Here is a 13,177-nt window from a genome sequence, read left to right on the forward strand (position 1 = left end):
AATAAACTATTAATAGCGCTTTATACTACTGTAACGGACCTAATATAACCTTAATATATAACCTCCCGCTTAATTCTAAAGTCCTTATATAGCGTAAAAGCGGCAATTAGACTAGACCTTATTATTTATTAGCTATAGAAGACGAAACATACCGCGTATAACTCCCTAGCGGACTAACTAGCTTTAGAAGCACGTCCGTAAAACCCTATTTTCGGTCTAAAAATACCTATAACATTAAACTAGATAAACTAGAAGCACCCTTACCTACCCTAAAAGTCCCCTATAAACCTACTAAACCTATTAAACCTGCTATAAAGCGTGGCTAAGGATGCCCTTAAAAGTACCCTATAACTAAGAACCCTATAACGGAAAATTACTTAACCTCTATANGCGNATTTATAAGANAACCCCTATCTATAGATATATTAGTTCTAGTATAGGAAACCCCTTTTGCGGACTTATAACGTAAAGAGATTAANGGACTATTTAAAAAGGGTATCTTTATAGTTATAANAGAGAGAGACATTCCGCAAGGCGTCNGTATATTTAACTTACGCTTTATTAATAAGATTAAGCACCCTAGTATTAATAAAGCCTTTAAGAAATTAAGGCTTATTATATAAGCTTATAACAACTAGGGAAAGAATTTAATCTTTATATAATTGCCTATAATCTAATAAGTAGTTAATAGATTAATACTTATACTTACGCCTGGACTATAGTAAACTAAACCTATAGCCCTTACTACGGATATTTTGCAAGCCTATATATAGTCTAATATTACCTAAGTAAAGACATCTTTATATAACTACCCCTTAAGCTTAATTTATAACTAGGAATAATTTTATAGGTTATAAAACCCCTTTATAGGGTACTAGAAGCTAAAAACTACTAATTTAAGACGTATTACTAGCATTACGTTTATAAACTTAAGATAGAGCAGTTAATATATAACCCCTGCCTCCTATATACCCTATTAAACGGCCTTAGTATTATTAGACTTTAAATAAATAATACCCTTTTTTTAGTAGACTAGACTTTTGCGGATGCTAAAGAGACTAAACTATAAGAAGCTAAGTTCCTGGTAAAGCTATAAAAGTAATTAACTAAGTAGACTCTAATTAAGTTTAACAAAGGTTTAATTATATAAAAGGGTAACCTAATCTAGCTAACTTAGAAACGCTAAGCTTAAAACCTAAGGCTTATTATAGTAAAGCCTATAGACCTTACTAGCTCCTATAGAGAGACCTATAAAACTATAAGTATAAAGGACTAATATATTATATAGTGTGTAAGAGGAGCCTATATTACTATAGTCTATTAACCTAAATCTACTTATAATTTATCCTTTGTGGCCTAGGTAATAGATTTATAAAAGGAAAATATTAAGTAGCTTAATTAATATATTTAGTAGTAAATTAATAATGCAATAAGAGGACTTACTTTTGTGCCATTAGACCTAAATTCCCTTAGCTTACTAGTATTTATAAACGCCTCCTTTACTAATAATAGGGACCTATTATTATAAATTGGCTTTATAATTATACTTACGGACCATAATTAGGATATAAATATACTCTATTAGTCTTTAATTAAATATAAATAAGTAACCCGCAGTATACTAGCTTATAAACTATATATACTAGCTTATAGCTCTAATATAGCAGCCGCAATTAAATTAATAATCTAGAAGATTCTATAATTGGAGCAGTTACCCCTAGTCTTATATATTAATTTAAAGTCCCTCTATAACTGCCTAGTTAAATTAGGTATAATATAAGAGAAAAGGCTTATAGTTAACCTAATATGCTTATATTAGGCCTATAAACAACATAAGATTATAGAGGTTAAATGGACTAGCAGTAAAGATAACCTAGTAGATGCTATAACTAAGGCAAAACTATGTTAAGCTTTAAAGACCCTAATTAATATAAATAAGCTTAATCTAAAGGTTATAAAATAGGTGGAACGAGACTAATAAAGCACTTATAGTTTATTTACGGCCTATTAAAAGGCCGTATAGTTTATTTTGCGGACTGTGAATAGGACTTATAGCTAGCTTAAAGCACCGCTTAGAAGGCAGCCCAGAAGGCACCTTAAGAGGGATTTCCTATATATTTCTTTTATATTCTATAGTTCTATTTAAGCAATTACGGGGGCTATATATAAGTAGGTCTATTTTTAAGTGCCGCTAGTATATAATTATAGCACGTAGTATACTAAACGCGTAACTACGCGTTTAGTACANTAACTACTTATTTATAAAGTACTAACTAATTAGGGGGGAGGCGCGTTAGTATATAGACTACGTAGTCTACCTTTATAGAATTAATAGTTACCACTATCTAAAAGAGNATANNATACTATANGTATTTCGTGCCCCTANATATAACTTACTTATATTATTAAGTTAATATAAACACTAATTTTATACTATTCTTCTAAATTAATAAAACCTTATTTATCTTTACTGCTATTAAGTAGTCCTTTATAGAGTAGTCTTCCTAGCTATATAAAAAGTAAGCTTTTTAATTACTAAGGNCTTATTTATAGGGGCTGCTATATATAGGCTAAGTATATACTAGACCNGTANTAGGACTAGCTATATAACTAGTTACGAGATTAACGGTAGGCTATATAGTAGGAGATATAGGAGNTATAGATTATACTAGGGTACTATAAGCCGTTCTTATAGAGCTTATAGTTTAGTTTAAAGAGCTTCTAGCTTTATACTACTTAGCTTATACCTTAATTTAATAGAGGCCTTAGTTAATAGCTAAGTNGTAGTNTATAAGTACCTTTAACGTCTATATAATAGTAAAAACTAGTAGTATAACGCGCTATAGGTCTAAAGTAAGCTTATTAAAGAGGTCTAGTATTAAGTCTTTATAGGAAATTTAGGCTTAGCTAGCTAGGTATAAAAAGTAGGTCTAAAAAGCTAAAANGGTCTCTATTGGTTTTATATTTAGACTTTTATAATTAAGGCAGGTATTTTATATCTTAAAGAGGTCTTTATAAATAAANGTAATTTCTAGTAGTTTCTATTAAGGTTCTATTCTTAGGGTCCTATAAATAGTGTTTTAGTCTAATTTTAGATTCCTATTCTATTTATAGTTTATTAATTAATTAATATAGCTTTATATAAATAAAATATAGTTAAAGAAATTTAAAACTTTTAGTTAAGTAATTCTCTAAATTTTAAGAGACTACTTAGGCACTATATAAGTGCTATAAACTAGAGGTTTGTCAGAATATCCGAGAAAATAAAAGGGGGTATCAAAATTTTCGATAACCACCAACGCCGGGAAAAGAACCCCGATTTTGCAGATTATATAGGAAAATCCTCTAGGAATTTTAGAAAATCTAAGAAATCCTCCTTAAATAAACTAAGGCAAATTATAACCAAACAAAAAAGATAAAAAACCCCTATAATCTCGGTATATCCGAGAATCTAAGCCAAAAATACAGAAATATCCGGCTACTAATCAGAATTAGAATCTTCTGGAAATTCATAAGGAGCTAGCAAGATTTATTAGTAAATTCTAAGAAAAAGAAGCTATTTTACGTACCTAGTTAAAGACCACCTCTAGATTTAATTTTAGAAACCTTCTTTAATGCAGCCACGCGCGCACTATCAATATTAAGCATCTTAATAGAAAATCCAAGAAATTAGCTAATTTTACTTATAAAAGAATGTGTTGGAAAAAACGAGAATTAAATACCTTTTTAACGGAGAAAGTACTAAAAAGAATCTTAAAAAAGGAAAGCAGGTAAGATCTATGTCTCCCAAATACCTTAGGCATTCTTTTATTTTTATTTAAGTCGGAATTACCCTAAAAAAAGTTAGTTTTGTTAAAATATACAAGAAATAAACTAGATTTCTTATATCCTAAAGACCCTTCTTCACACACTATAGCTCCAGAATTAATTCCTAGGTAAAGTAAGAAATTAAATTACTAATATCGGAATTTTCGATAATATACTTCGTAATTACAGCCACAAGAAAGTTTCTTAACCTCCTTAGTACCATTAATCTCACCGTCAGCAGGCATTTTCTAAAAAAATGTTAAATTGGTTTTATTTATCGGAAAAATGGTAAAATTATACGGCATTCTGGATGCGACAGGTATAGCACCTAGGATCTACGTCTTTATACCCCTAGAAACCAGCCCTAAAATATCAGAAAAACTAAGAAAAAATAGAATATTTCTCACCTTAATTTCTCCTTAAGGTCTTTATCTTATTCTTCCTAAATAGAATTAGTATATTCTCGGAACTACCGAGAAAAATATATACCTTTAACGGCTTTCCGGACAACCATCTTTTTTAGTATACTACCTTTTTAGCAGCGAGGATGGCAGCAGCACTAGCAGATCTAATACCCAAAATTTAAAATAATTCTTGGAAAAAATAAGAAAAAATAAAAAAAAAATAGGAAAAACTATAAGTCCATTAAGCAAGAGGCTATATATAGAATAATTCTTCCTAGCAAAAAAGAAAGCCTAAAATATCAGAAAATCCAATAATTAAGTTATCGCTATAGTAAAAAACCGAGAAAAAATTTCCCAAAAAAATTGAAGTCATTAATTTAAAGCCAATATGTCAGAATAATTAAGAAACTAGTAAGCGATATAATATAAAACCAAGAAAGGAAAAAAGAGATCTCCGTAAATTTAAAAATATAGTTCTAAAGGACTTTTTTTTCTAAAAATATATAAAAATCACATAACCTCAAAACTACTTACTTAGGAGGCATTTTTGAAGCTCTAGAAGAGCTGGTGGATTGGAAATCTAGTATATAAGTTAGTATATAACGTATATAGCTAATATAGAGCTCTAGCTTACTTAATTTTTGCTCATTGATTAAGCGTTAAGGTGTTTGAGATTAAAGAGCTTAATTGAGAGTGAAGTTATCTGGGGCGCCAAGACCTCGCGTGTGCTAGGCCGTTTCGGGTCTGGCGCCCCCGACCGTCCGCGCCTGGACGGTTACCATCCGAGAAGAAGGCTATAGCGGACGTGTTAAGCTTTATAGATATTTAGGGAACGTTAAAAGCTAGGGAGGTCTATTATAACCAACTATAAGTTAGTAGGATAATAGATAACCTACTTCTTAGAATATAGGGCCGTTCTAGTAATAGGTAATTAAATATAGAAGTACGGCAGTTAGAAGTTTTAATAGGGGAGAGACACTTCGCTTAGGTCTTAGCGCCTAGGACAAGCGCTGCTTAAAACAGCGAGCAAACAATCTAAAAATGGACGTCAGTGTCCCTAGATATAGAGTTATACTAGCAATTATTAGCTCTCTTATTATTTAATAAGTAGGTAAAAGGCCTGCGGTTAATATAGCTTAATTAGCGTACCCTATAAGATCGTGAAATATACTGCTTTTAAGCTTATAAAATGGGATATTATCGCGTATAACCTATTGTATTAAAAGCTGAGTAAAACAGTCTGGGCTAAGGCTCTAGATAATGGTGTTTATTCGGGCTTAATCCTCTAGCTTATTAGCTTAAAGATGCAGCTATTTAAAGACTAATCGTCCTAGCTTTGCTTTCTTTTTAGGACTGTTACTAATATCGTATTCTTCTAGCATGTGCTTAGAATAATTAGCGGTGCCCAAATCTAGATATATATGTCGTGTATAAGCCTTCTTCTTATGGCAGATTTTGTAGAGCCAATACCGCCTACTCGTTTTACCGTGCTTAATATTATATCTATACTGCTATATAGGCCCGCGACGTCTGCCTGCCGTTAAATAAGAATATGGTAGCCAAGAATACGCTTTTAGTTAACTTCTGTATAGTCTTCTGGCTAAGAATCGTTAGTAGACGCGTTGGCATTGCCATCTAAGCTATAATTGGAGGCGTGTTGGAGGTTAGTAGGGACGGTAGGATTAGAACGAGCTGTAGAGAGTATTGAGGTATTTGTTTGGCCATTATCTGACGCGTTAAAAGCTATGGCGGTAATAGAATTAATATTATTAATAGGCAAATCTAGCAGTAAAACTCTTCTTACCTGCCAAGACTCTGGCGACGATATAATAGTGTAAATAACGGGTAATACTTGGGTAAACCTTTTTTGGTAAGGGAGGCTAAGAAAAATAAGGTTTAGAGCATTATTATATGTTATGTTCGGCATATTTCTATATAATACTAAAAGTTTCAATATTTATCAATTAATTCAATTTAACTAGAGCCTCTATATTAATTAAGTTGCCAAGCCAGCGAGCTCTTAATTAATTAAATTGATTGAGTCTTGGTATTTAATTCAATTCAATATTGAAACCTGGGTGATTGGTTGGCAAGCCTGGAAATTGGTAATAACGTACGCTCGGCATAGTTATGACAGTCAAATTATAGCAAAGGATTCTTTTAGGTGCTAGTTTCTAGAAAAGTTACAGAATCGTGAAAAGTGTAATAGCTCTATAGAAGATCCTAGAACTAACTTATTTCCAGTTATTTGATATCACGTGTATTTTCTTTTGCTGTAGAGCAAGAGATCCCCGCTAGGAAATAACGAAGCAAAGGACTTTGCTAGAGGGGCGAAACTTTTCCATTGCATCTATTCGAGCTGCTATCTACTTAGCCTGGGCCGCCAGGCCCTCCAACTCCCCTTTCTCCGCCAACATCCTTAGCCACGTCTGGATTAGTGGGCCGTAGTCATGGCGCCGCTTTGCGGTCTTCACTAGGTCCGCCCGTGAGGACTCTACCTCCTCCCAGATGGCGGTCCGGAGTCTGACATGCTCCTTGAGCAGCCGATCGCGCCTCTCCACTAGTGTCCCCGCGTCGTCGTCCACCTCAACCCTCCTCGCCACGAGGGCTGGCACCACCGCCGAGTCGAGCGACTCAGCAGTGATGCCAAGCTCCTCGGAGTGTTCTCGGAGGATCTTCTCGAGGGCGTCGTCATTGCCATCGGTGAACGCGTGCCATTCTGCACTCAGCGAGTCGAGTCGGGTCTCCACCATCTTGATAGTGTTGATGTTCTCGGAGAGCGCGCTGCGGAGGCCTTCAATGGGGTCTTTGACGACTGCAAGAAGTGTGTAACTGAGATCTTCGGTGTTCATGAGGGCTCCGACTTTCTGGTGCACAACGGGGAACCAATTCGGACCTTCAAAGGAGCCTGAGTGGGCTGAATGAGCATGCAGTTCATTTGAGAAGTGATAGAGTTCAGACATACCAATATTCGTCGGCTGGAAATCCAGCCCGTCTAGTTTCCAGACATCTCCTTGAATCGGAACATACGCAATAAAATGAAACGCTGCATCATCTTCATCGTACTCTTCTAACTTCCGCTTCTTCTGCTTTTTCTTATCCTTAGTGTCGAATCTGTTCTTCATGCTCAAATCTCCATTGAGCATATCGCTTTTCCTGATTTGTGGAGTTAGCGGGTTGCAACTCGCTGAAAATTGCGCACGGAAAAACTTACTTTGCAAATGAATTGTGAATGCGCTTGACAAAGTCGAAATGAGCAAGCTGTTCGCCGCGATACAAAGGTGACAATTTTCCGGTGAACTCTTTGAAACTTTGGATATTTTCACCAAGCTCAAGGTCCGGTACATTCATGACAATGTTCAACATCGCCACGGTTGCACAGGCATTGTTGGCGGTCTGGTTCGCAAACCAAACGTGTTCTGGGCAGCTCTGCTCCTGCTGCTTTGAATCGACTTCTCGGTAGCGGAATAGAAGAATCAGGCCGTATACTGGCTGACTGTAGAAAGCCCTATTAGCAGGTGTACTGGTGGTGACAAAAGACAGGCTTACGGCAAATCTCCAAGCATGTCGAGCATGTACAATTCTCGGATTTTCACCCCTCGAACTCCGAACTCATTCAGCATTACATTGAAGTATGCCTGCGAACAAGTGTGTTAGCTAGTGATTTTTTACTCGTTGTTGAAGGGTGAAATTAAATTCACTTGCGGAGGCTTTATAGGCATGTTAGATCGTATAACTTACAGGTTCGGATTCAATCTCGCAGAAACCCTGCCATTTCTGCTTGTCCTCCTCACTCGCCTGCGCCGAAGGGGGGTTAGGATAGGCCTTTGGCATCACTGGCTGGACAGGGCCGCCATTTGTGATTGTGCCGTTGGTTTCAGGGTTGTGAATTTCCGTCTCTGGCTTTATGACTTCAGCGTTTGGCTTGAGAACTCCGGTATCTGGCTGGGGATCTTCTGTGTCTGGTTTGATGGCTATTGAATCTGCCTTGACAACTTTTGCGGCTGGCTTGCTGACTTTAGTGCTTGGCTTGGGAACTTTCGATTTAGATTTGACGGCTTCCGTATCCGGTATGACGAATTCAGACTGAGCTGCTTGCTTCTTCGTTGTTTGTCTTTTGTTGGGTGATGCCATTTTGACGATGTGAGGAGTTGCGTACTCGTACTCTAGGTTCCTGCCTAGGTGATGGTAAGGATTGAGCGGTTTTGAAAGAAACAGGAAGGAGTGTTGTGGAGAGGGAGAGAAGAAGTATCATGACGAAGATGTTCAAGTAGATGACCGGGCAAACAATAGCTTATTCATGGGAGGACAATAGTGAAGTACACAATAGCAGATTTCATTCCTTAATAGGATCGGGAGGCTAGGTGATCACGTGTTAGCTACACACAATTTGGAACGGTATTCAGGCGTTGCGCTCGATGGCTTTAAATAATTCCTTTTGCAGTTATTAGTTCATCTACTCTGGGTATTGAGTAGTTGTCGGGCATTTCTCCTGGCGGAAAAGGACAAGCGGACTTATGTTGGCTTCCGGCGGAGCCACAATGCCGAGCCTTTCAGCCCTATGGCGTCGCGACAGACAAACACGCGCGCCTGTTTGATTTTTGGAGGCACGAAGCCATTCATCAAAGAATACCTGAGACACCACCACAGACCCGTCACTCGCTGTGGAGGCTCATCTTCATCCCCTTCTAGTATCTGCGCACCCAGCAGCATCCTGCAAACCTATATAAATCCATGACAATATCCTCATTACATCTAACAAACAGGATGCGATGAACGGCACTCCTCGACTTCGTTCTGCGTTCCCCTCTACTCCACAGACTGCTCATACAGGGCGTCAGCGAAATGCCCCCAATGGCACTCCTTCAAGTGGCCCGAACGTGGGCTCGCCGCTACCGGATATTCCAAAGCAAAAACGCTCCTCAGAGACCTCCGCACCCTTAATCCCATTCGATATTATCGACGCTCCCTCGCAGAGACTTTACATTTTCGCCTTCTATATTCTGCTGTTCGCGTACCGGCTGTACGACTTCTACAGTCTTACCGTGGACGAGGTGGAATCCTTTTGGCTGTTCTTGAAATGGATTGCAATCGATGGAGTGTTCCTCTTTGGTCTTCCAGCTCTTCGAATACCTTGGCTGCAATGGGACACACCGGCAATACTTTTTCTATTCTTTCTTCATGCTATTTTCGATGGCATGTTGATGTTTAGAATTGGCGTAAGGATTCTCCTCTAGCTTCGAACGACCTTCCCTAACAGATGGTATAGCTACCTTTGGAGGCCTGGCTCGTTGGTTTTACAAAACTTCTATTCGATTCTGAACTTGCTATTGCCGAACGGAAAGTGAAATTAGGGGATATCTTGCATAATTCATCTTTGATTCTTGGGAAGCAGATCATTCATATACTTCCGGAGGGGTGAGAGAGCCTCCTCATACAAATTTGGAGGAAAATAGCTAACAGTGCATAGATCTGCTCTGCTGAATCCGCACAAGGAGTCATTCTGTCTCAATGCTTCTACAACTCAGATCCAAATTCCTATTCAGATCAACCAAACGAACCCAATCCTGATCGAGTTATTACGGATTGATATCGATACTATGCAAAACGAGACAATCACTATACCAGCATCGACATCGAGAAAGCTTATAAAAGCTGCACGAAAATCCTACAAGTCGGTTGACCCTGCAGGCCCGCTTGTGTTAAAATACCCTGTAAAAAAGACGGGCATATACATGTTGCAGAAGGTAATGGACGAGTCAAAGCTCGAAGTTCAGCCAAGGTCGGCTAGTTTGATCATAGTGACTTGCCCGCAAGCGCGAGTGAAGCCTACCGGAAATAACCGCTGTAGGGGCGAACTCTCGAATGTTGGCTTGGAAGTTGAAGGGACTCCTCCGCTCCGCATCAAGTACCGCACAATGGTTAATGGAGTAGCGCGAGAAGCCTCTGAATTCCAGAGCCTTCAGCCTGAGGACTTTGTCTCACCATTGACTAAGCAGACTTCAAATGCATTGGTTCGAGATGGCAACGTAGACGTATCTTGGGCCCAGTTCCACAGGATTATGGTCCCACTAAACGAGACTCTTACCAGTAGTGGTCGGTGGACGTATTCCGTTGAAGAAGTCCAAGATGCTGTTGGCAATGTCGTTAGTTACACTGCTCTGGATGACGAAGACAAGCCAAAGCCAAAGCATGCTGAATTACAGCAATCCTTTGTTGTCCACGAACGCCCCACGGTTGTTTTACACGGTTGTGATTCCCAACATCCTCTGCGAGCCGCCGAAGACCAGTTCGCTATCTTCCCTGTTCAATATGGATCAACCGGCAAAACGGGCATATTGAATACGCCACACACAATTGAATATCTCTTCACTCCTGAAGAAGATCTCCCTCCTAGCGGTGATCATAGTGCTACAGCGGAGCTGAAGAAAGAAATGATGAAAAGCAATCTACAAAAACCACTCATTAAGCAAAGCGGTCTATATACATTGAAATCTGTTTCCACAGAATTCTGTGAGGGCGAAGTACTTGAGCCAGCTTCGTGCCTACTTCAAAATCCTCCTAAGCCAGAACTAGCTTTGACAAGGGCGGATATTGTCGACAAGTGTGCTGGAAACCCGATTGGCCTCCGAGTCGGATTAGACATTATTGGTAGTCCACCATTTGTGGTTTATTATACTGTGAAGAAAAAAGGGCAAGGCCAGCCACGCACTCAATTTGAGCGCGTATCTACCCTCAGAGGCCAACTTGAGCTCACGCCAGCGGAGGCTGGTCATTACACTTACACGTTCGAGGAAATAAGCGATGAGGTCTACGAGAAGCGATCTCTTCCGCAGAAGTTGGTGCTTGAGCAAGATGTGAAACCTTCTGCATCCGCGCATTTTATCGATTCGAAACCACGAAAGGAAGCTTGTATTGACGAGCCGGTCTCATTCCACATCAGACTACAAGGGGAAGGTCCCTGGACTTTGGATTATGAACTCGTTCATTCTGGCAAGCGCACAAAACATACAGCTAAAGACATTGAGGAGGAACATTACACTATCCGAACAGATAAGCTCAGGAATGGTGGCGAATACACTCTATCCTTGGTTAGCATTACAGACCGCCTGGGATGCAAGGAATTCTTGAAGGAAGAGGCGAAGATCAATGTTCGTCATGAGCGTCCGAAGGCATACTTCGGGCAGATCGAAGGGAAGCGGTCCGTTCGCACTTTAGAAGGGAAGACGGTACAGTTACCTTTGAGGCTTACTGGAACTGGGCCATGGGTTTTGGAATATAACAACCTCGACTCATCTAAGGGACTAGAACAGAGAAGAATTTCCAAAGCAAACGATTGGTTGGAAACTAGCGGTAAGGGCACTTACCAGCTTCTTTCAGTTCAAGATTCTATTTGTCCGGGATCTGTCGACGAGCAATCCAACCAATTCGAAGTGAGCTGGATACCTCGACCTGAGATTAAGGTCTTTGAGAGCTCGACTACGAAATTCGTTGGAGGGAAGTATGTTAAGAATGATGTTTGCGAAGGTGATGAAGATACTTTTGACATTATACTTACTGGTTAGTGAATACTTTCACTGCCTCTTCACTCAAAGATGATTACTGACTCAGGTATAGGCACGCCACCTTACGAGATCAAATATGAACAACACCTTAAACCTAAGCCAGGAGCACGAACTGTTTCATTGAGCAAAAAGGATCTCAAAGCAGCTCTAGGCGTCGCATCGATCCACACCGAGACTTCCCAAGCCGGCTTCTACGAATATAAGTTTTCAGAACTCGCCGATTACAATTACGACCATGACCCCAAGAACTACAGACCCCTCATAGTCCAACAACAAGTGAACCCGCGGCCTGACGCCAAGTTCACAAATCCGGGTAAAACATACAGCTACTGCTCTCGTGAAGCGGACGGCGAAGAAGTGATCCCTGTCACCTTCACAGGCGTCCCGCCTTTTTATCTCGAAATCGAAATCAAGCATCACGGTAGCTCCAAGCCCGAAACCGTCAGCTTCCCCAATATCGCTTCTCTAAGCCACGACCTCCGCATTCCGCATCGCCTCCTCCATCTCGGCCACTCCAACATTGCCATCCGCAAAGTCCGCGACTCTCGTGGCTGCCAGCGCAAGCCACCTCCCACAGCCCCGCGCGTTCAGATCTCTGTGCACGACGCACCAATCGCCACTCCGCTCGAAGACCGCAGCGATTTCTGTGTGGGCGAGAGACTCAGCTTTGCCCTCTCAGGCAGCATACCCTTCACTGTCTTCTACACGTTCAACTCGCGCCAACAAAAGGCCACATCCCCCGGCACGACCTTCAAGCGGCTCGCGGAGCTCCCCGGCGTCTTCGCCATCACCGGGTTGCAAGACTCTGCCTCGGATTGCCGGGTCCCGACCTCTCACACCAAGACCATCCACCCGATCCCCTCGGTGCGCCTCTCCAAGGGCCGCGAGACCCGCATCGACATCCACGAGGGCGGCGAGGCGGAGCTGTTGTTCGAGTTCTCGGGCACACCGCCCTTCGAGTTCACGTATACGCGCAGCACCAACGCGCGCAAGGGCAAGAAGAGCCAGGTGCTGGAGACGCGCACCGAGACGAGCTATGAGTACTCGATGCGAATCCGCGCGAGCGAGGAGGGCACGTACGAGGTCATCAGCATCAAGGACCGGTGGTGCAGTTTTGCGAAGACTGGAGACGGAGGGAAGGGGCAGAAGCTGCTCACTTATTGAGACGGGAGCAGAAGTAATGACGGGGTTGAAAATATGCGCGTGATTGAATGTAGATGGTTTGGGGAGACAGGCGGGCGGTGGGGGCGGCATTGCTGGGCGTTACTACTTATGGCTCATTTCTGGCTAGTGTTGTTGGAAGACTGTATCGTATTGTGGATATTTTGGGGGCATTTTCTAGGCATTCCCATGAACAGATCCGTATTAAATATTTCATTACTCCAGCCGTCTTGGTACCCT

The 13,177-nt window shown here is 40.7% G+C and overlaps 4 protein-coding genes across 4 annotated transcripts; 1 reads left to right on the forward strand and 3 right to left on the reverse strand.

Annotated features, from left to right (window-relative positions):
• Nucleotides 1-3,271: 3,271 nt before the first annotated feature.
• K441DRAFT_651689 (uncharacterized protein) lies at nucleotides 3,272-3,833 on the reverse strand. The gene is made up of 3 exons (XM_067647236.1): nucleotides 3,723-3,833; nucleotides 3,574-3,648; nucleotides 3,272-3,519 (listed from the first exon to the last, which is right to left on the reverse strand). Exons 1-2 carry the CDS (start codon nucleotides 3,801-3,803, stop codon nucleotides 3,574-3,576), a joined length of 156 nt encoding a protein of 51 aa, XP_067509073.1. The 5' UTR covers nucleotides 3,804-3,833; the 3' UTR covers nucleotides 3,272-3,519.
• A 1,688-nt stretch (nucleotides 3,834-5,521) lies between these two features.
• Nucleotides 5,522-5,701, reverse strand: K441DRAFT_537751 (uncharacterized protein; the record flags this gene model as incomplete). Its single annotated transcript, XM_067642497.1, has 1 exon — nucleotides 5,522-5,701. A coding segment is annotated over one exon (180 nt), but the record flags the coding sequence as incomplete, so codon positions are not given.
• Nucleotides 5,702-6,577: 876 nt separating this feature from the next.
• On the reverse strand, nucleotides 6,578-8,045 carry K441DRAFT_536589 (cysteine proteinase; the record flags this gene model as incomplete). The annotated part of the gene is made up of 5 exons (XM_067642426.1): nucleotides 6,578-7,119; nucleotides 7,177-7,367; nucleotides 7,426-7,719; nucleotides 7,761-7,849; nucleotides 7,953-8,045. 5 exons carry the CDS (start codon nucleotides 8,043-8,045, stop codon nucleotides 6,578-6,580), a joined length of 1,209 nt encoding a protein of 402 aa, XP_067509075.1.
• A 938-nt stretch (nucleotides 8,046-8,983) lies between these two features.
• K441DRAFT_536695 (uncharacterized protein) lies at nucleotides 8,984-12,940 on the forward strand (the record flags this gene model as incomplete). Its single annotated transcript, XM_067642434.1, has 4 exons — nucleotides 8,984-9,430; nucleotides 9,481-9,629; nucleotides 9,682-11,771; nucleotides 11,829-12,940. The coding sequence occupies 4 exons, from the start codon at nucleotides 8,984-8,986 to the stop codon at nucleotides 12,938-12,940; spliced, it is 3,798 nt and encodes a 1,265-aa protein (XP_067509076.1).
• Between the last annotated feature and the right edge of the window lie 237 nt (nucleotides 12,941-13,177).

The sequence above is a fragment of the Cenococcum geophilum genome (genome assembly GCF_001692895.1).
Source record: "Cenococcum geophilum 1.58 unplaced genomic scaffold K441scaffold_3, whole genome shotgun sequence".
Classification (NCBI taxonomy): domain Eukaryota; kingdom Fungi; phylum Ascomycota; class Dothideomycetes; order Gloniales; family Gloniaceae; genus Cenococcum; species Cenococcum geophilum.